The 21,775-nt window shown below is 44.7% G+C and overlaps 2 protein-coding genes across 16 annotated transcripts in view; one reads left to right on the top strand and one right to left on the bottom strand.

Moving 5' to 3' along the window:
- The window catches only part of RAPH1 (Ras association (RalGDS/AF-6) and pleckstrin homology domains 1), an 85,351-nt gene extending 71,844 nt beyond the window's left edge, over window positions 1–13,507 (top strand). For 2 of the 5 annotated variants that reach the window (XM_058840226.1, XM_058840227.1), the window contains exons 13-14: window positions 878–1,020; window positions 5,532–13,507. In XM_058840226.1, the coding sequence (XP_058696209.1) occupies window positions 878–1,020; window positions 5,532–7,496 (2,108 nt within the window). In that variant the 3' untranslated portion in view covers window positions 7,497–13,507. Of the gene's footprint in view, window positions 1–877; window positions 1,021–1,163; window positions 1,314–4,060; window positions 4,131–5,531 lie in introns of those variants that run through there. The other 3 variants (XM_058840229.1, XM_058840231.1, XM_058840228.1) reach the window with 3 other exon arrangements.
- Window positions 13,508–14,132: 625 nt separating this feature from the next.
- The window catches only part of ABI2 (abl interactor 2), a 65,477-nt gene continuing 57,834 nt past the window's right edge, over window positions 14,133–21,775 (bottom strand). For all 11 annotated transcript variants that reach the window (XM_058840242.1, XM_058840241.1, XM_058840233.1 and 8 more), the window contains one exon: window positions 14,133–20,239. In XM_058840242.1, coding sequence (XP_058696225.1) covers window positions 20,064–20,239 — 176 coding nt within the window. In that variant the 3' untranslated portion in view covers window positions 14,133–20,063. The remainder of the gene's footprint in view (window positions 20,240–21,775) is intronic.

The following is a 21,775-nucleotide window of genomic DNA, read 5'->3' as shown; positions in this document are numbered from 1 at the left end:
TGTTGTGTGAAGGTGTTTTGTCTGCCACAGATAGAAGTTGGGAAGTAATGCTACTGAATTGGACAGGTTCAGAAAGTAGCCTGTAAGAACGAGCTAAGAAAATGCAGCCTAACTGGGAAGGTATCTTGTTGTTTCAACTGTGTGGCATAGCAATAAATTCTTGGTTACTGACAATTCCTCCATCTAAGCTGGGTGTTTTTCTGATAAAGTGTCAATTCTTGTAGGGAGCTGAGCCACAGCCCACCAACCATGCATGTTCTGCCAAAGTTGCATTCCAACCTGTGCCAGAGCAGTTTGGGCTTACACAGAAAGCTGGTGCCAGGCTGCATAAATTGGTCTGGCAGTGCCTGCTGCTGTTTTGTCAAGACACCCTGTGGACCCAGAGCATCATCTGTGTTGGCTACTTGCAGGATGCACACCTGTCCTTCTCTTGTGTTGAGGAATGGCAGTGTCCTCCCTTGGTTAGTGCAGTTTGCCTGTCCACAGCCTGTGCCCAGGGTCCATTTTTAAGGTTGTGCTGGGAGGGAGTGCTGGAGAGAGCAGGCTTTGTGCACTGCATGAAATGGGGCTTTTCCCAAAGTGCAGGGATGAGGCATGGTTCAGGACCATACAGCTGCAGTGTGATTTTACTTTGAAATGTATCTGACATGCCCTCATCCTTGTGCAGCCTCAGGTTTGGTTAATACCAGGCATCTGTTGCACTGTTTTATTTTCCAGATGGTAATGGCCTGGATGTGAGCTAGAGCTTATGCACTGGGAGCAGTGTCCTCTGGGGACAAGTTTGACAAGTCACACAGAGTTGCGTTATAAGCGTACTGACATTACTCTTACATTCAGAAACATATGCTAACGCTTCCTTAACTTTTTTTCTGAACAGAATCTCAGTCAAATCATTCTAATCAGTCTGACAGTGGAGTTTCTGACACCCAGACAGCTGGACATGTCCGTTCCCAAAGCATTGTCAGCTCCATGTTCTCTGAGGCCTGGAAACGAGGCACCCAACTGGAGGAATCCAGCAAGGTAACAAGAAGACTTTAATTTGAGAACCAACGCCCAACAAAATGTATGAGACAGGGCATTGTACCTCTTCCACTCTGTCATGAGTGGCATTTCTTCTCTGTTTTATGTGGTTGATTTACTCTGCTATATAATTGCTTTTTTAGGATTCACTTCTTCAGGTAATTCAGCCCTGCAACTTTCTGTTCTTTCTTTTATTTGTGTGCATAGAAGCTTTTTGTTCTTTGAAGGCATTATACAGCCCCTCTCACAGAGTCTTTTTTACTAATGTTGAATGAACACAAAATAAAAAGATAAGCTGTTAACAAGTTGAATGAAATTCTTTCACTAAGATTTTTCTCCAGTTAAGTAGCCACATCTTTCCTTTGAAAAGATGTGAATAACTGGGGCCTGAAATCAGGTATATATATTTTGAAGTACTTCAGTAGTTTTTACTCAAAATTTTTCTGTTATGTTAGTTGGAAATGGAACCAGTAACCTCAGATATAGTCAAAACAAAAGTACTGATGTTGTCAGCTGTTGTGGATTAAGGCAGATGTGGTATCTCCTGTTGCTGGTAGAGTTACAAAAGACTTTAGCCAATTGAGGCTGGGGCTCAGGTCTGCTGTGGTTTGGTTAGTTTTCTGTTCTTTCTGTGGTAAACTGTTGTAGTTCCTGGGGAAGATTTCCATGCACAGCAGAAATTCTGCTGAAGCTGGTTTGTTGCCAGGTATGAAGGAATCTCCAGGTCCCTGAACAGCCTTGATGTCATTAACTGTAGCAGCTACATGTGGAAGTGCACTATGAGAAGCTGTCATTACTTCTGTCAGTTCTGAATCTTCCCCAGACCTCAGGTTCAAGCTAGAGAAGCAAGCTTTGTAAAACTAAAACCACAGGTCAATACGCCTGGCACTGGTGTTTCAGATAAATAACTAAAGATAACACATCATCTTTTCAAATGAGAAAGCATATGTGGAAGCTGACACGGCTGCATCCTTTGGGATTCATAACTTCTTTGCAGTGCCTGCTGGCTTGGAAGTTGTTTGATTCTAATAGTAACGTAGTACTGAGTCAAGGAATGTAGCTTGCTAAATTGTGGTCCAAATTTTTCTACTGCATGAGTGCAACATGTGGTGCATGTCCATAAGCAGATGGCTTCTGTGTGGGTATAAGGTGCATCATTTCTGCAGGAGTGAGCTGCACAAGATGGGGCATTTGCTAGCAGGTGTCCAACAGAGATGAGAGAGTACTGCTGTGAGAATGATTATTTTACTGTTTCCTCAAGTCTTGGGTTCAGTGTAAATACTGCTGCTATGTACACTCACTATGAGATTTTTAAGCAAAAGTTTAAAGTTCACTGCCTTGGGGTTACTGTTGTTTTTCATCAAGTCTGTAGTACTGCTGGCAATTGCTCATCTAATTAAACCCAAGATTTTTTATGCTACCTGATTAAAGCCATGTTAAAAATAAAATATTCAGAATGCTTCCTGTTGAGGGCCACCCATGTATCAAGATTTCATCCATTTGAATTCCTTTCTGCAAGTCCAAGAAAAGGTATATTTCTTCACCTCATACGTAACTCAGGTAAATGGATTGCCCTAAAATTTCCAAAGAACCCAAATTAAATGGACTGTGTAAACTTAGAGAAGCTGTGTTAAACGATTGAATGAATTGGTGAAAAACTGACTTTCAGTGAAACTACAGTGTAATTCTGGCCTGGGGAACTTGAATGACTAGGAAATCAGACTGGCAGTGGAAAATGTTAACTGTGTGGCAAGAAAGACAACAGCTGTGTTGAAGAATTGTAATTTCCATGAGAAGGTGTTAACAGTGATACTGCCATGTGCTTTAGTCAGATTAGTCTCCAGTTACCTCAGGGGCAGCTTTGCTACAGTGCTTTCTTGGCTTAAGAAGTTCATGTGGGCAGGTTGCTGCCTAGTGGAGAACTTTCCTGCATGTCCCTTCCCCTTGTGCAACAGCTGTCTCCCACCTTGTCAGCCTTGGCTCATTCCCCTGGGCAAGCAGGGCAGAAGAGAGCATGCTGTGTCTCCGCAGGGAGATGGCATTGGTGCTCTTTCCAGCCAGGGTGCTGTACTAGTGCCTCAACAAATTAATAATGGGTGAGTTCTGCCCACTTCTCTCTTATTTACCAGTTTGCAACAATTTCTTGAAGTCGAAAACATACAGAGATTTCTAGAGATCTGTCATATTAGACTTAAATTTGCTAACCAGTCCAAAAGCATGGGAAAAGAGATGGCAAACAGTTCAATTGCAAAAGTTTGTTTTCTTGGGAAAAAATATCTAAAAAACAAAACAAACAAAAAAAATTAAAAGGCACAGTTGATATAAAAAGAGATCTTTTATGCATGTATTTAGAATAGCATTTTTTTAGAATTCCAGATAGTCATGAAGATGCATGTTACAAATAGGAATTGCTAGTATGTGATACATAATTTCTCAAGATACACGGAAGGACATAATGTAATTATAAGGACATAAAAAAGGACAAATGAATCTCTGTCAAGGTTTTTCTGTAAACAAAGTATCACAGAATGTTTCTGGAGGTTTAAATTTAATTTGATTCTGTGGAGATGGGAGGGGCTCCCCCATCCCCTGGGATGCATAATAGTCTTTTCCCTGTCCTGAGTGTTTAATTTGTTCACTGTGAAGATGACTGTCTTCAATGGCTATAAGGAAAACACCTCCCTCTTTCAAATATTAAGAAGATTAAGAAAAACTTTTCCCAAAATGCAGATAATGCATCTACTTCATATTTTGAAAGCCTGCTCTTTGCCCAAATAATATTTTATTCATTTGTTCCCAGCTGGGCAGTGAAGAGCTCATTAAGACTCATTTTGCTTGTTAGATTTCGAACACATTATTTCAAATGGTATGCTACAACAAATACCCAAATGCATGCTCACTGTGTCTGCTTTAAGGACAAATACAAGATTCCCCAAGGTCTTGCCACTCAGGGGCAGCTATAGCTATTCTGTTATGCCTTCATCTCCCTCTGTCTCTTTTATGCCGCCTTTATTTTTCCTGTTGCCTTTTGCTGTCTCAGGTGTCAAAAGTGAAGCTCAGCACAACTAAGGGCAGCACACCCATGGTGCCTTATACAGGGCACAATTAAGGTCAGGTGGTGCTAATTGAAAATTCATTAACCTTGGGTGATTGGGAGAATGGTAATTTACAGACTAACACTTGCAAGACATCAAGATTTCTGTTTTGTAATGTGAACACCTTGATTTAGTTCCAGACCTGTTAATATTCTTGCCTTCCAAACCTAATGTGACAGGTAGAGGCACACCCTGTTTTGTTTTAAAATCACTGTTTATTGCTTCTGACTCTAATCCTTTTGGTGGAGTTCTGCACATACAGACACTGTGCACCTGTGTTTAGAACAAAGCAATATGTAAATGTGCTCTTCCCGTGCAGATGAGCATAATTGGGCTAACTTATTGCAAAGTACCTACTAATAAGGTATAGGTACCCAGTGTGGTCAGTTGCCATGGTGGTGGTGTATTTCTAATGCATGTTTCTAGGCTGTGCAATGTGAAATTCACAACTTGGCTTGTAGCCAAAACACTTTGTATTAGGAGGATGTTTAAAAATTTGAGTAATGCAATTATTGTTTTAAGACTAAAGTAGGCTTACAGTTTTTGAGAAACAACTTAACTTGAGCACATCCCTATGAGTAGACTAAAATACTGCCTGCTGCTTTCCCACTGATCCTTCCATTAGTCAGCTTTTCTCTGTTTTTCCTTATTTTTTCTGCTTAACATATGAGTTGCATGTGTAACTTTCCTTTCCCAAGTTCACTTTGTTTTGCAGATTTCTAAACATTTCCTTCTGGGTAAATTTCCCTAGAAAAACTTGGTTCTCCTTCTTTTCTCCCTATTTTTTCCTTGCCAGTCCTGGATAACAGAGCACATGAAGGAAAAATATCTCAGTGCAGAGATTGCTCTCAGTGTGTTTTAGAGCAGTTAAGGATTTCTGCATTTACAGTGTAAGGCCTGAACTAACAGATGTAAGGATTTACATGCTCTGGGAGACCGTGTGTGGTTTGATTCCAGTCCTACTGAGCTGAGATGTCCACAGAGTCTCTGCTCTGGCTCTGTCATGGCCTGGGGTGCTTTGGGGTGGCTCTGTTTGGGTCATTACGCTCGCCCAGAGGAAGCCAGTAATTCTCACTGGGTCCCACTGCCTGTCCCACAGAAGTAACGAGGCTGGCATATTTTCCCTCTGTCACTTGGCATCGTGTGGAGCAGAACTGGCTCCACCGATTTTTGCAGGCTCCCGTCCCGGCCTGCCCCATCCCCTTGCATGGTCCAGGCTTGTCAGTGTATGGAATTGTCTCTTGCTCCAGTGTTTTGCTAATAATTCTTGCATGCTGTAATCCGCCACTTTATTTTTAATGTTGGGCACATTTAGACCTTGACTTTATAATCTCTTTGTCTCTTTTCCTCTCTCCCTCCTTCCCTCTCTCTTCTTTTTCTCCCTTTCCACTTCGACTAAAAATCCCTTCCCCTTAGGCCCGAGTGGAGCCTGCAGGTCGGCCCTTGGTGTCTGTCGCAGCTCCCGTGTCCCCGCAGACGAAAGCCGTGACCCCCTACACAGCATCGCAGCCGTCCCCGCCGCTGCCGCCGCCGCCGCCCCCGCCCCCTCCGCCCCCGCCGCCCCCACCGCCGCCGCCGCCGCCCCTGCCCAGCCAGGCCGCCCCGTCCGCGGGCTCGCCCGCCACCATGTTCGTCAAGTACAGCACCATCACCCGGCTGCAGAACGCGGCCCAGCACGGCGGCCCTTTCTCCAAAGCCCCCGCTGCACAGCAGCCCCCGCCGCCGCCCCCGCCCTCGGCAAAGCCTCAGATCCTGGTGCCCCCCAACGGGGTCATGCCGCCTCCCCCGCCCCCGCCGCCGCCGCCCACCCCGGGCTCGGCCATGGCGCAGCTGAAGCCGGCACCGTGCGCCCCCTCTGTGCCGCAGTTCACGCCGCCACCACCGCCCCCCAAGATACATCAGGTTCAACCAAATATAAGCCAGGCTACTGTCGCCTCCTCGTTGCCACCGCCGCCTCCTCCTGTGCCTGCCCCCCCGCCACCCCAGGCACCCCCAAAGCCTGTCATGGCAGCTCTGCCCCCTCAGCCTAGTGGGAAGGTGGCGTCACCTGGGGTCACACACATCCCTCCCCCTCTGACTGCACCCTTGCCCCTTGCGATAAAGAAACAACCAAGTGTCACTTCTTCCCAGGTGCCTCCTCTGCCCCCAGCCCCTCCTGGCCCCACTCCCCCTGCAACGTTCCCAAAGCAGCAGAGTTTCTCAGTAAAGCCTCCTCCATCCCCTCAGTCCCCGGTGCCATCGGTGGTGAAGCAGATAGTCAGCCAGTTCCCCCCTCCTCCCACACCACCTGCCACTGAGCCCCAGCCTCTGAAACCCCTTCCACTGAGTGTGGCTCCACAGTCACCCCCAGCAGTGAAGGCAAAGCCCAAATGGCAGCCTGCTGCTGCTCCCTCCCCAGATTTCCCACCTCCTCCACCAGAGAGCAGCTTAGTATTTCCTCCTCCACCTCCTTCCCCAGCTTCCTCTGCAGGTTCTCCCCCACCTGACAAATCAGGGTCTCCAGTCAAAAAGGCCGGCAAGACATCAAGCCCTGGAGGGAAGAAACCGCCTCCAACACCTCAGCGCAACTCCAGCATCAAGTCCACAAGCTCCACTGAGTACCATGAGTCCAAGAGGCCTTCAGTGGACCGCCTTGTCAGCAAATTTGCACACTCACCAGAGCCGTCAGGATCTCCTTCCAAGGAGTCATCACCTCCTCCAGCCCCTCCGAAGCCAGGAAAGCTCAACCTATCTGGTCTGCCCATTGTCCTTCCACAGGGTGGGATCCCAGCCAAGGCTTCTGCTCCGAGTGTGTCTGGAAAGGAACCTGTGGTAGAATTCCCTTCACCACCATCCGATTCAGACTTCCCACCACCACCACCTGAAATAGATCTTCCTCCCCCTCCAGTAGAAATTCCATCTGTGTTTTCAGGCAGCACCTCCCCAAAAGTCGCCGTTGTAAATCCCCAGCCACAGGCGTGGTCAAAACCATCTGTGAAAAAAGCCCCACCACCCACACGCCCCAAGCGGAACGACAGCACCCGACTGACACAGGCGGAGGTCGCAGAGCCCCCAGGGTCAGCCGGCCCACAAGTGCCCACGTCACCCAAGTCCAGCCTTAGCGTTCAGCCGGGATTCCTGGCAGACCTCAACCGGACGCTGCAGCGGAAATCCATCACCCGGCATGGCTCCCTCTCCTCCGCACGGATGTCCAGAACAGAGCCCACCGCCACCATGGACGACATGGCCCTGCCTCCACCCCCACCAGAGCTGCTGGCTGACCAGCAGAAGACCAGCAGCTTTGGGGGCAGTCATATATCTGGCTATGCAACGTTACGGAGGGGGCCACCCCCCGCACCCCCCAAAAGGGATCAGAACACCAAGCTGTCACGGGACTGGTAGTCAGTCCCCAGGGCCAGTGCTCTCCATGACTTGTGGGCTGCTCTGTGATCAGCCAGCCTGTGGTCTTGTGCACATGGAGAGGATGTGGGGATGTGGATGATAGCCCCATTAAAAGAGGTGATCTCAAACTGCAGCTATGGCTAAATGTAAAGACATTCCCCTTCCATGGCTAGGTTAAAAATTTGGAGGCTTAGGGGTGTTGATACTTTACTGGGAAAAGTGGGTAGAGAGGTGTTGGCTTCATCCTTTCAGTTACTTTTACCCTTCTTACGGATTGGACCAAACCCCTCATTTTCTTTTTCTGCATTTAGGGGAGGGGGAGGGAGATACTTTTTTTGTAGTGTCTGTCCACGTGAGACATGTTTGTGCATGTATTATAAGTGTAGGTATATAATATATTGTGATCTATTTCGTCGCAATTATAGAAGATAACCAGAATGTTTTTGTAGAACCGTATTTATTGTTTCAGTCAGTATATTATCTGGAATCGGACTCTAACTGGTCAAATCTTACCATAAAGATGGAGATGTAGGGGGCACTTTAAAGAAAGGAAATAAAAAACCTAAACCCACAAACTTCTCAGCAGTTTGTGGTGGGTAAATTCTGCAAAGCTGAGGTGTTCAGCTGGTAACTGTACATTGTCCATTGATTGAAAAGTACAGATGCAACATACCAAAACATTCTGGTCATAATACTACTGAAAATGAGTATGTTCAGAGGAAAGAAATAGATTTTATATATAGTGGGCTGGAGTGAAATATATTTATACTATAAAGAGCCTCCCCCTCCTTTCAAATAGTATAAAAGTATACACCGATACAAATTATTTCAAACTTACTTGTCCATTCAGCTAAGTAGGATAAATATATATATTCCAAACCATTATGCATTCTAACTGTTAGTAGGCTCAATCATTTGTTTCTATAGCTCAAGATGAATATATTTTTGTTAACCCCTTCTGAAAGCTGCCAGGACTCCTGCAGTCGAAAATCCTGCCAACCCCCAAGGCTGACCCACGCCGATCCGTGAGCTGTCCGTGTAACTCTTACCCTGAATGAACAGGTAGGTTTCTGTAGAAAGCACTGTGTGCTCACGCAGGCATGCACAGTGTCCAGTCTCACCTGGTCTGTGTCTGGTAAGATGCAGTGTCTTCACAAAAACAAGCGTCTGGAAATGTGTAAAGAAAGTATTGTTTGTAACTGATTAGAAATTTTCAGGAAACTTTCCTTTCTGGAAAGAGAGAAGGGAGCAGCAATTTCAGGACAAGGAGAGTAGGAACTCGCTCTCTTTGACCTGCCAGAGACTGTGACCAGTGCATTAACCTGTTTATTACAAAGTTGCACTTCTAGCAGTCAAGGAAGAAGACTGGAAATAAAACAACCTTAAAGAGGCAATAACATTCGCTAGGAATTTCATCTAAGGGCCCATATGAGTAGAAAACAGACTATTGATTTGCTTGGTTTCTTGTTAGTCACCGATATTGATCACCAGATCGATTATGACAGTCCTTTTTTCTTCAGTAGCTACTTCAGTAGCTTGATTGTACAGTCTGACCCACAGACCTTGTGATAAGGCAGTGTAAGTGGTGTTATGTATCATTGCACATTCCTTGCAGGGTGGTGGGCCTTTGTAAAACTAAAATACTTGGACTGTAACTACGCCATCTTCAGCTTTTACTGCCTCCCTTGTCACCATGGGGATACTGTCAATAGGCTCATAGGGCAAATAATTTCATTTTTGCATACTTTTTCTCCAAAAACAAACTTGAAATGCTTTCTTTTTCCCAAAGAATGAAACAAAGAAGCTTGACCTGGCAGTTACCCTCACATGTGTAAAACCAATATAAACTGATCTCTCATTAGAGTAATTCAGAATGATACATTTAAGAAATATTGTGACAGTGTCCCCCATTCCTTTTTTTTATAAAGTTGTTGTTGTTTTGGGTTTTTTTAGCCAAATAGTGAAATAAATGTCTTTGTGAATATTTTATGAATAGGAAAAAAAGTTTTGCTAATTTGAGGTGGAAAATTACACATCTATAACTATATAGTTTTAAATAGGTGCATCATGAAAAGAGAAAAATTAGTGGTGCTGTCTCTGCTGACCTGTTTCATATGATTTTTTAAAAATCTGTTTCAGCACCTCTGGAAATTGTTTTAATATTTCAGACTAGATTTTTTGAGCAATAAGAGTATATACCATTGTGTGCATTTTTAAAGCACTGCTATGGAAAGGCACTTTTTTGTATCTTTCAAATTGTTCACCAAGTTTTGTTTGTACTATTTTTGTGCTTACAAAGTGTCCTTAAAAGCATTTGCATTGTTGATTTTAAGCATGCTCAGTGTAGCTGGTGACTAACTTCACAGGAGGGTTGTTAAGCTATACTGCAGCTCACGGGTGCTGTAATTTTCACCGTTGGTCCTCTTGCTGCTTTTTCGTGTGTGCAGCTCCTGGGGCTCAGACACACCAGCGGGCAAAAGGTGCTCGCTGCAGCCGAAACTGCTCGGCCCTTAGCGGTGACGGGTAAGTGGGCACATTCTCCTGCTCCTGGCAAGATGCACCTGGGCTGAGGCAGTGTGTGCTCCAGGTGAGAGCAGTCAGGGAATTCTGCTTGCCCCACCTGCTTTTCTTTTCCCCAACAGCCTCACTGGTGTGTGTCAGTTCCAGCCCTTTTACTTTAGTTCATTTGGTGCGGGTACCTCTGGGCTTTGGAGTTGGCACACCAATGTTTTGAGTGCCATTTCTTTAGAGGCATTTGTGCTTTGTTCTTGTTTTCCTGTGCTCACATTCATATCCCCGGTATCTCTCCCTAGGTAATTAATCCATGCTTACTACTGCAGGCTGCCCGCAGCTTGCTGGGAGACAGCTGTGTAACTCCTAAGCCTGCAGCAAAAAGAATTTATGTCAGCAAAGGTGGTACCCTGTATTCCTTCTAGTTACAGTTTCCTTCCTAAGGCAGTAGTCATCCACTGAGCGCCTGCTGCTTGTTTTCTCTCGACTGAGCATGGAAATTTGGCTACAGCATGGTTCAGAAAATCTGGTTGCCTTTTCAAGTTATGAGATACCTCCCATTGTAACTTGCTTTTCTGGTATGTTTACTGGTTTTGTGACAGTAAATATTTACAGCTTATTTTGCAAGTAAGTTATTTTCCCCCATGTGCAGTCATCTCATAACTGCACCATAATATTTATTAAATCAGAAAATTGAGGGGCTGGATTTCAGACACCCAGGAAGAGGCTTCCTGCTACAAACATGGGCAGTAATACTTTGGGCACTGTTAAAATGGGCATGTGAAGGCTGAGTGTTCATACTCTGGACACAAAAGTGCTTTGATCCCAAAATACGTGTATGGCTGGAGTTGGAATATGTGAGGCAGGGCACAGGCTGGTCACTTGTTAAGGTGGGTGTTAGGGGAGCCCTGTTCCTACAAGGGCAGCTGAAAAAGGGCTCAGCTGTGTTTGTTAGTATGTTTTTTCCACATTTGGTCTTCATTTCTCCTCTGCTATGCAGCATAGCATCCACCTCCGAGTAGCAGAGCCCTGTTCAGCCAGGTGTCTGTGCCTGCAGCCCAGGTGTAAAAAGCAGGGAGCTATTCTCAGCCATTACATCACAGTTCAGGTGTTGGGGAGTTGCTTTGAAAGTGAAAACTAGGCTCTTCTAGCAGCACTAAGCTTAGATGAGATACTGTTTTTAAAAAAAATTGTTCTAAGCAAACCACAGGCAGCATGTTTCAGGTGGCTGTGCTAGGGGTCCTGTTTAGTCTTTTAACAGCTGTAGCTGGGAGAGAAAGGCTCAAGTGTCTAAATAATTCTCTTATTTTCTATGGAAGAGGAAGTTTCCTGCTTCACCCTGCACAGTGGTTTCCTCCTGCAGCAAATCACCACTGACTGCTCTGACTTGGTGAAGACCTCAAAGCCAAAGAGCTCCTCTCCTGAGATTACTCTGCAGTTCTCTGCAGGGCAACAGTGAGTGACACATCAGGGAAACAAAGTGCAGGTACCTGGATTTTTTTTTTTTCAGGTCTGAGGAGAGAGGAAGCAGTTTTTTCAACAAGTGCATTTTAATGTTTACTGTTCTGGGCCTTGCACATTTGAAAGTTTTCTAATTCCTTCTTTCTGTGCCCTTAGACAACCAGATAAATCATATCAGCTCAGAGATAGAGTGGCCAGTCTTCCTCTCAGTTAAATTTTTTTTTTTCCACAGTTTAAGGAACCAAAAGTGCCATTTCAACAGCAGAAGGGCAAAAAGAGAATTTTTCTGCTTTTTACAGAAAACAGCATAGAACCAAATTGTTTTGCTACAGTGGTACCATCACAGGTAAATTTGTATCTTATTCAAAGTAAGATTATAAGTGGGTCCTAGTATGAGTATTACTTAACTAGTGTGATATTAAAATCAGTTGCAGTATGAATTCCTGGCAGAAGGTGAGGATGCAGCCAGAACATGGGAGTTTGGTTGCTGGGGTTTTTTATTCCTTTTAGCATGTTAAGGTATAGATTACATACTCAGTGACACTCAGCTGCAGGTGAGTTACTACTTTGGGGCCCATTTGTGGCACCTGCTGTTGGGCTCTGCATTCATTCCCTTGCACCACTGGGGCAGACTCCAAACCAGAGAGGACTGAACACTACAGGGGAGTTTCTCTTGGATGTTTTTTGCCACATGCTGGTGGGATTTTAATCTTTATTTTGGAATTCTGTTTTTCTACACTGAATAACTTTCCTTTGTGAACTTTCTTTCCTTCAATTAAAAAATGCCCATGAAGACTGACCAAACCAGGGTTTTGTTGCAGGGGGCAGCACTCACTAATACTGTGACACAGGCTTGGTCTAATTTTGAGAAGTTTAAGACACTAAACTGCAAATGAGATGACAAACACATGCTTATCTCGCAGAGTGTAAATTACTTTAATTGATACTAACCAACCACAGGGCAAATAATGACTTGGATGATGATCATTTGGTGCTCTGAGGCACTCAGTGGGGCAAGGACTCAGTGAGCTCTCTGCTCAGTAGATGGATCTTGGGTAAAGGGGAGTTAGAGAAGGTAGAAGACCAGGAGGAACAGGAACTAGTGCTGTAGAAATGAGTGAGAAGGATTGTCAGTAAAAGATTGTGGACACTATCCCCCCTTATTTAAATGCTTGAAGGCAACTTGTCTTTTAGGAGATTTTGGAATTCAACCATTTGCTACAGTGGAAAATAATTTCCTTCCAGCTTTCCCAAGATGCCAAAGATGCATTCTGAGCTAAATTCCAGGTATGCAGATGTGTGTACACCAGTCTCTTGTTGCCAGGGGTCTCATACTGCTGATGTGTAGCACATGTCTGGTGAGAGAACAGGGTTGCCGCTCTTAGATGTTATGTGTCCCTTGCCTTTAACCAACACTGGAAGTGGGTACACACTTGCAAAGGACAGTGTAGCAAACACAGCTGTGCCCATGGCACCCTGCTGCCTGATTTGGTGCAGCACAATAGCGCTTGTACTTCTAAAAGAAAAACTAAATGTTTTGTCACAAGTTGTAATTGGAAATCTTAGGCCTCCTAGTGGACTGCAGTGGACCAGAAATGAGCTGGAGCAGCAGTTTGGTTTATGGCTTACACTAATTGTTACCAGTCACTGGGAATATTCTGTACAATACTGGAGATGCAGGTGTAAGAAGTGTCATTGCAATGATGATTTGTCTGTGCAGCAAACTTGTGCTGAGTGCTGTAAATACATTCATGTTTACTGCTTTAAAAAGAAAATTGCACATTTATCTTTCCATGGGATTGCCTCCCCTCTTCTTCCCTTTCCAAAAAAAAAAAAAAAAATAAAATCAAAGCTCTTTGAGACTGATAGCTTCAGGTTGGGGGGAGCTTTGCCATATTATAAATATATATAAATATATGTATAAATATACTTTTTTAAGCATGAGAGAGGACAAAAGAAATACTACATTATAGAATACCCAATATAGATCATTATACAATGGAATATGCACAATTCAATAAAGATGTAGTTAAATTTAATACTCTGTTTTAATCCTCTGTCTTCCAATTTTCCTTTTTCATCAGCTCACTGTGTTTTCAGGTCATCAGTGGTTGCTCTCAGTAGGGGTCAGGTAGCTGATGGCCTACAGCTGTATAGCATTTCTGTGCTCATTCCCAGTGAAACTGCTGTTCCTTTGCACAGTTCGTTCCGCTGGGTCAGAGCTGGCTGTACCAGCCATGGCTGCACACCAGTTAAAGGGCTGAAGAGGACCCCCTGTGAAGGCTCACCTTTTCCATCTGCTCCTTGCTCAGGGTTGAAGAGTCTGTCCAGCTCTGCTCACAAAGAACAGCTACAGGCTGGGAAGTGCTGCTGTGGCCCCACTCTGGGGGCTGTAGGGAACGTGGCTGGGAATGCTCTCAGCCTCACCCTGCACCCCTCCACAGCAGATATCTGAGAATTACATTAGCAAGTGCACAAAAGGGGGAGTCCCACAGAGGCTGAGGAGCTGCTGAAGGCAGCAGGCTGGATGCCAAGGCTTGTACATTTCCTGTGGGAAGTGCTGTGCCTCAGGGACAGGTCTCCTGCTTGCACAAGACATGATCCCTGGCCCTAGCGCGTTGAAAGCTGTAGCCAAAGACAAGAAATGTGACACGACTGTGGCACGCTCACAGAACACATGAGGTGTGCTTTGTTCTTTTTATTTAGGGCTCATAACAAGAGGGTTTAGTACACAGCAACAGTTAATTCCAAGTACAATTAAAAAAATTTAAAAATTGGGTTTTGCACTCACTGGAAGGTGGTTCAAATGGCACACACACTAAAACTTTACTGGCGGCATACAGCTCCCCAGAGTCCTGTGGGCTTGGTCATTTACAGTGGGGTCTGCATCCATCCACTGCATCAGCAGTGCCAAAGCAAAAGCACAGCGTGCTGCTCCAACTGCAAACCAAAGTGGGGGGTATCTGCTTTCAGAAAAAAGTGCATGGACAAAATCCATGTTAGACACTGACATCTCCAGAGAATTCATAGAAACTACTTGTCCATGCAAGTTGCAAAAGACACTTTTTCAAATGTGAAAAGAAGCACTTGTTCTTTACAAAAAAATCTTGGACATGTCAGCACTTACCGAGGCGCTGTAATGGAAATAAACTTGTACATAGCTCTTCCTATTAGTCAGTAGTGGTAGGATTCTTCGGAGGTATAAAGAGAAACTGCAACAAATGTACTGCACCCATTCAGCAGGGTCCCCATATCAGTGTTCAGCAGGGTCCTGGGTGTAGGATTACCCCTGGACAGCAGGCTGCTGCTGCCCTCACTGTCTTGTTATATGTCTAATACAATTAGTATATTTAGAGTACCAAAAAATCCCCCAAACCTCTTCCCACATGGGTTGGAGATTACACAAAACACATGGGTGGGTTTTATTTCAAATGAAAGCAGCAGAACACCATGATCTGTGAATTATTCTTTCTAACAGCAGTTGTCAAACCTTGGCTGCATGAAGCTTTCAACACATCCCCATGGACATGAGGCGTTGCTATGCTGGAAGTTTTAACATTAGAAATAGGTAAATAGGGCTGCTACTACACACTGACTTCAGCTACTGTGGGGGCAAATCCCCAAAACAAACCACACATTGTTCCCTTCTTTTACTGTCCTGACCTCTGTGTAATAACCATTTTATCCACAAAATGCAGCTGTAACAAATACTGGGAGATGCCAGAAGCTGGGGAAGGTGAATATGCACAGTAAATTCTTGTGACTGGCACCCCAGAAGCTGCAGCCCATGATCCTGCTGGTGCTGTTTCCACCACCACCTTCCCTAAAGCGTCGTGTTGTAAATACTTGCCTTAGAGAATGCAACAGTGCTGTACATTTTCCACTGCCACGGTTGCCAACATAGGTACTGAAGTCTCTGCATGGGGTTTGTAATGCTGCCTGAAATGCTGCAGTGCTTCACCAGTGACAGTTAATACTCTGAACACAACTGCTGCTCCTAGTAAAGCCACAGCACTGTGGTCTTTTCAACAGCATTCTCTAAGCAGCTTCCAAAAGGGGGCCTGCAGAGAATACAGATATCACCTGTTTCACAAAATGTTCTGTTGCACCTCTAGGAGGAGAAGCTCTGTAAATGCACCCAGTTTACTAAACCACATAAAGTTCCATCCTTTCCAGAAAGGAAGATGTGGAGGTTTTGCTCTATGCCTGGAGCCCACAGATGGAATAAAAAAGTTTGTTTCCAGCAGAGAAGTGCATCCACAACATCTGCTAGGAAGTGGTGGAAGTTGCTAGGAAGAGCACAGCATTAAGTCACCATCAAGCATGGGTGAGAGACACCAAGAAGCTCAACAGTATCAGTGCACAGTCCTCTTCCACTAAGTCATCAATGTGCACATGCACAGCAGGCAGGCAGCCCACACACCCTCTGCTGGAAAAGGCTCCTCAGTCCTGCTGCCTCCTCACTTTCTTTTCATGATCACCTGAAATACCCCAGGTAAAAGTGGCACTTTTCAGAAGGTCCATTACAGCCACTGTCAACTTTGGCTATCACCAAGAACCCTCAGCAGCAAGAAAAGAAAATGCCCAGCAGCTGTGAAAGGAGAACAAACTGCTCTAGCAAGAACTAGCTGAGTCTGTGCCTTTCTGGCATCCACAGGTAAGCCAGCCAGGCACACACCACAGGACTTGTGGGGACCTGTGGCTCACACCAGCAGACAGCTCCAGACACTTCCATGACATCCAACTTCAACCATCTGCAAGGACAAGCTGAATTCCAGGAACACCTTCAGCCTCCTGATAACACACACCAAGCTCTGTCATCTACCTCAGGGCCAAGTCACACCTCTTGTCCTCCAGTGAGAGCAGTGGCCCTTCAATACGTGTTTGTGTCTAACCAGCCAGACCAGCAAGAGATCTGGCATTGCTCTGGTGCCTACTCCAGTCAATGCACATGGACACCCTCAGAACTTGCTGGTTGCCTCTCCTGCCCCTCTCAGCCCTCTGCTACAGCAGCTGAGGGGAAGGGGAAAAGGAGGGGAAAGAATGGGTGAGACATATACAAGCTCAGCTATCTCTCTTCGGCTGGAATGAAGGCACCAAAATGAACCTGCTTCAGCACTAGATGTGGACAGACTCAGTCAGATCTCCTCTCATGCAGGCACGTTACAGAGGCAGCTGTAGTTAATAGCTTTGTCCCTGGTGCCAAGAGGAAGGAAGAAACCTTTGATACACAGTAAACCAAGGCAACATACACTGCTAGAGGATGCTGAACAATTTCTGTGCACAATGAAAACAGCTGGCTGGGCTAAGGCAGTTCTCACAAAGGGAGAAACATATACATTTTGGCCATTCAGCAAAACTCTTTGGGCTATGCTGGAGTGTCTCCTTCCCCCACCTCTCATACATACACACTCCCGCTTCAACAGCCTGTGATGCAGAACACCATGAGCTGTGGCAGCAAAACTCAGCAGTGAAGAGATGTTGTGCACCTTATTTAAAATACTGAGGTGTTTCTCTCCTCACCCCCGATTTGCCACCCCCTTTTAAAGTAAACCTGTAAATTAAAAAGGGGTGGGGAAGAGAAGGTTTTGGACAAGGAGAAGTACACAGGACAAAACTGGAAACACAACCCTCACTGACTTTACTAGCATGCAATCTATGTAACACTAATATACAAAGCCTGTTTACCTTGGCCTGGTCTATGACCATTACATCACATCATCCCCAAACAAGCAACAGAATTAAAATCTGTACAAAATAAAAATATGCATAAAACTCAACAAATTTCTTTACATTAGTACTGCATAATAAAGCATAAAACCAGCAGGAGGTGACCCAGAAATTCCATCCACAGCAGTTCTTGCACAATAAACAATTCCATGTACTATCAAGCAGGGACCAAACTAAACCCTGGCGCATCAGACCAAAGCCAATTCTTGAGGAGCTGTCACACATTCTACTTTCAAGGTTTTGCAGCCTCATCTTCTGTGCTGGGCTCTGGCAAGCATTCATCTCACACTGCTCTGCTCTCACAACACAGAAAACTTGCAAGACGGAAAACCAGCTGATTGAAGATTAAGTATCACACACAGTGGGAGTACACACTACCCCACCCACCTGCCAGAAGTGTTTAAGCACAAGCCCTTGCTTAGAGTGGGTTGACACACATTTCACTGAAGTGTGACCTGCCAGCTGCAGTTTGGGTGCGCAGGCAGAGGTTCAGCTCTCACTTAGGAACTCATTAAGCTGCCCTTATGATGCATTTGAGCACTGTGGGCTCTGATTCTGCCACAAACATATCCAAGCCAAGAGAAGCCAGGAAAGCTCTGATATTCCTGGAAAACACAGCCCCCCTATAAGCACTATAGGCTTGTCAATGCTGCTGTTCAATCACCTTTGCTACAAGCACCACCTCCCTGCTCCAAAAGCTTAGACCTGCCCAATGACATCAGAAACAATTATTCCAGTGACTGCACAACCAGTGGTTCTGGACTTGCTTCCACAGAAATGATGGGCTGAGGGAAGAACTGAACACGGCTGCTTCTCAGTCTTGCGGCAAGAAAACTTTTCAGAGAGTAGAGTAAATGGCTTAAAGGGTATTTGTTCTGGCACTCATCCCAAACAATGCTGTCAGCTTCCAGAAAGAAGACAACATGTGGATTAGCAAGGGAGAAAACGACTTCTATCTGCACATGAATTTCTTCCAATTGTCCTTCCTGCAGACTTTAACCAAACCAGTTTCTTGCACACTGTCAGAGGAGTTCCACAAGCTCACAGCAGGTGATCATATTCCTCCATGGCCTACAAACACTCATTTGTTTCTTCCTTCTTCCCCTCTGAGCAGCTATGGCATCTCCCTGCCCAGGCTGGCACCAAACCTGCACCTCCATGCTGGCACTGCACTACCTACCAAGGGGCTGGGTCAGTTGCCAAGACTGGTGCCAGCCCCGCTCTCCTGTGCACTGCTCTGATTGAATACTGGCCTTCCTGGCTGCAGCCTTGCCTCACCTTGGACAAGCTATTCTTGCTACCAGCTACAAATTGGCCAGGTGACAGCCTAAAGTTGCTCAGGAAGATGCCCTTGCCCAGGAGACTCTCATAATACAAGATCAGCTCAATTTGCAGACTAACAAGACTTAACAGGAAATTTAATTAGTTAATGCATAATGTTTACCCAAAGGTAACATTTAGATGTTCCTACGGGCAGACAAGTACAACCATCACTTACAGTGATCTGCTGTGTACAATCACTGAGCAGAACTTTTAACTCAACTAGATTAGGAAGCAAAGTATCATTGCAAGGGGCTACAGAGCCTTCACTTGGTATTACTCCACCCCAAGCCACCAGTACAGCTCAAAATATCTATTATAATAAACAGTGGAGAGGGCTAGGGGAAGAGCTAGGACTACTACTAGTTACTGCTTGGATTTCCATGGGAAACCAGTACACACAACAGCCCTTTTTGCTTCCGCTGAAGAGATTTTGGCAACAGACATGAAGACGACAATTGCCGTTTGTCCTGCCTCTGCACAGGGCTCTCACAGTACATAATGCAAATCTAGTCATCAAGTACAAAATAGCCAATTTACAATACCTGATTGGATTTTTAAGATTATATTGTGCATAAAACTAAAGTTGGGGGCAAGTTTCTCTAGTGCAAGCAGGCATGAGTAGATTTGAACCTTAGATCACACCCCCTAGAGTTAATCCTCAGACCCCAGGAGGACCTGTAAACTTTGTTTTGCCTTCACCATCAACGGCATCTGTGAGTTCTGTTTGAACCGGCAGCAACCGTGGCAAGGAGCTCGCTGTGGAGAGGAGCACACTTTTTTCTTTTTTTTTTTTTCATTTTTTTTTTCTTTTTTTTGTGCAGAACACAAAACAAATATGTGGCATTCAGAAGATGAGAAATGGGGGTGGTGGTCCTCTGGGCTGCAGCCATCTGAATTGTCTAAACTGAAAGGTGAGTGAATGAAAGCTGGCTCTGTGTGCCCTGTGTCAGCCTACATGTGCAGAGCAGCTGCAGAAGTGCTTATGCTAAAGATGCATCCAGCTATCTGGAAGTCAGTTACAGGAACGTCTCTGTGTAGAAATCCCAGTGTTTTCTAGCACATGACTGTCCTTCCAGCTGCACAGGAGTGTAGTGTAGAAACAGGAGGGATGCTCACTGGCCAGTAACCTTCACCACAAGCATCCAGGACATCCCCAGTGCCAGGCACTGCTTCCAATATAAGTACTGTGAGGGCACACAGGATTCCTGAGACAGATCCCAAGGCCTGTCAAAAGTCAGAATTCGAGTGAAGTATGAGCTAATCAACAAGTTTGTTACATCTGAATGGGTCAGCTTAATTCAAAGTCAGATAGCTCAGGATAGCCTCTGCTGGCAGCTGAAGAGCCATTTGTTCAAACAACTCAAATCACTATTGTCTTATTGTGAGGGGGAAAATAAAAAAAAACCAAACCAAACCCAAAAGAATGGTTGTTACAATTATCCTTCATTCAGTTATACTGGACGGGGTCCCAGAGGCTGGTGGAGATCTGGGAAGCCCTGACAGCTCCTGCAGCAGGAGATGCAGTGTTCTGTCCTCTGGTCTTCACTCTGAGTAATGCATGATCGACTCCACATAGTTCCCTGGGAACAGCCCCGTCACTCCATTCATGACCCCCTCATACCAGCCATCATCATTCTTCTTGATGACATAAATGATGGCACCTTCCTGAAATGAGAGCTCATCTTCCTTGTCCTTGGTGTAGTCATAGATTGCCACCACTAGGAAAGAACAGAATGTGATTGTTAGGAGAGGAGGAGGAAAATCCAGTCACCTCCCTTGTCCAGGCACTGCCTCACCTGTGTGTGTGCATAATGACCTGCTGAGAGAAACAGTTTCTTCCACCCCCTTTTGTACAAGCTCACACTTAGAAGCACATGAGCCAGGACTCCTTTAACTCTTCTATTCTTACTATTTCCAGACCCATGATAAACTTTTGGTGTGGAACAATACAACAAGGTGGTTGTGAATCCCCATGGCTGTGACCATTCAAAACTATAACTACATATGCTAAACCAGATTTCAGCACAATTAAGAGCAGGAAAACATGGAAGAGAGAGCAAGAGCTCTCTTTAGATCACAGTATGAATGAGCCATGGCTGATGTCCCATACTTCCATCTTAGCTCCTTCCACATTTAAATCTCTTAAGCTGCATGTGCATCTCATTATCCAGCAGCCACTCCCAGGACACACAGCACCACAGTGGGCAAACCCCTGTTAGGAGCCGTGAAGAAGGAAGGTGGAAACGTACACATACTGTATCAAGACATTTTTCTTACAGCTGCAAAATATTTTACTGATGGCACAAAAGTTGTTAGGAAAAGCAAAGAAACTGGACAAAGAACTTGGAAATATTAAACGGAACAGTCCTGAAATGCCAGAAAATAGACATCAAATTGATATGTTTTTCCAATCTCAATGCTATCATTATGTGTTTCATAGAAAAGTTAGTTATGCCAGACTCTGAGTACTTTAACAAATAGCATCAATCACTGCTTTAAGCACTTGGCAATGAAACATGCAGTGCTGCCACTAAGGAAATAAAAAAAGTATGTTGGACAGGGATCCTAAAACCTTGTACTGAGGATAGATGGAAAGATACTCTAAACTAAAGCAAGGATTAAAAATTAACAGCATGTGTTCATAAACCCACTGTCCAAGAGTCCTAGTAAACTCATCATTCTTTCCAAAAGAAAAGAGATCATTTCCTTTTGAGGGAGCAAAGGAATCAACACAAACCAACACTAGGGAAACCTGGATCCAGAAGAGATTGTAAAATATACAGATCAATCCAAGTTGAAAATCAGAGTATGTATTTTTTTTTTCTCATTTGACTAAAGCATATTTTAAAAGCACATGTTGTTAGCTCTACAATTGTGCCAGCAGTTGTTAAGTGACTTATTCTGTACAATTTTAGACACATAATTCTAAGCAAACAAAACACCAATGGAGAAACAAGTACATTTTTAGCTTGAAAAACAAGTGTATGAACACGTGATGCATTCAATTTAAGTCCTTCAAAATTCCTAAGGGTTTTGAAATTTCTTCCTAGTGTCATTGTGCTATTTTTCTTCATTCTCTTTATGACAATAATCATCATCCAAGGATCACGGTAACTTCCAATTCCTTTTTAACTTTTGATTGTGCTCTAGTCCCTTTGGATACTAAATGGATTCATTATTTCATGATCACAAGAAGGAAACTCTTCCTTAAGTCTGTGAAGAAAATTTGCTTCTTGTTAAGCCTCATAAAATTT

This window comes from Poecile atricapillus, chromosome 5 (assembly GCF_030490865.1).
Source record: "Poecile atricapillus isolate bPoeAtr1 chromosome 5, bPoeAtr1.hap1, whole genome shotgun sequence".
NCBI lineage: Eukaryota > Metazoa > Chordata > Aves > Passeriformes > Paridae > Poecile > Poecile atricapillus.
The sequence above is the reverse complement of the archived record's forward strand: the minus strand, read 5'-3'. Positions and strand labels throughout refer to the sequence as shown.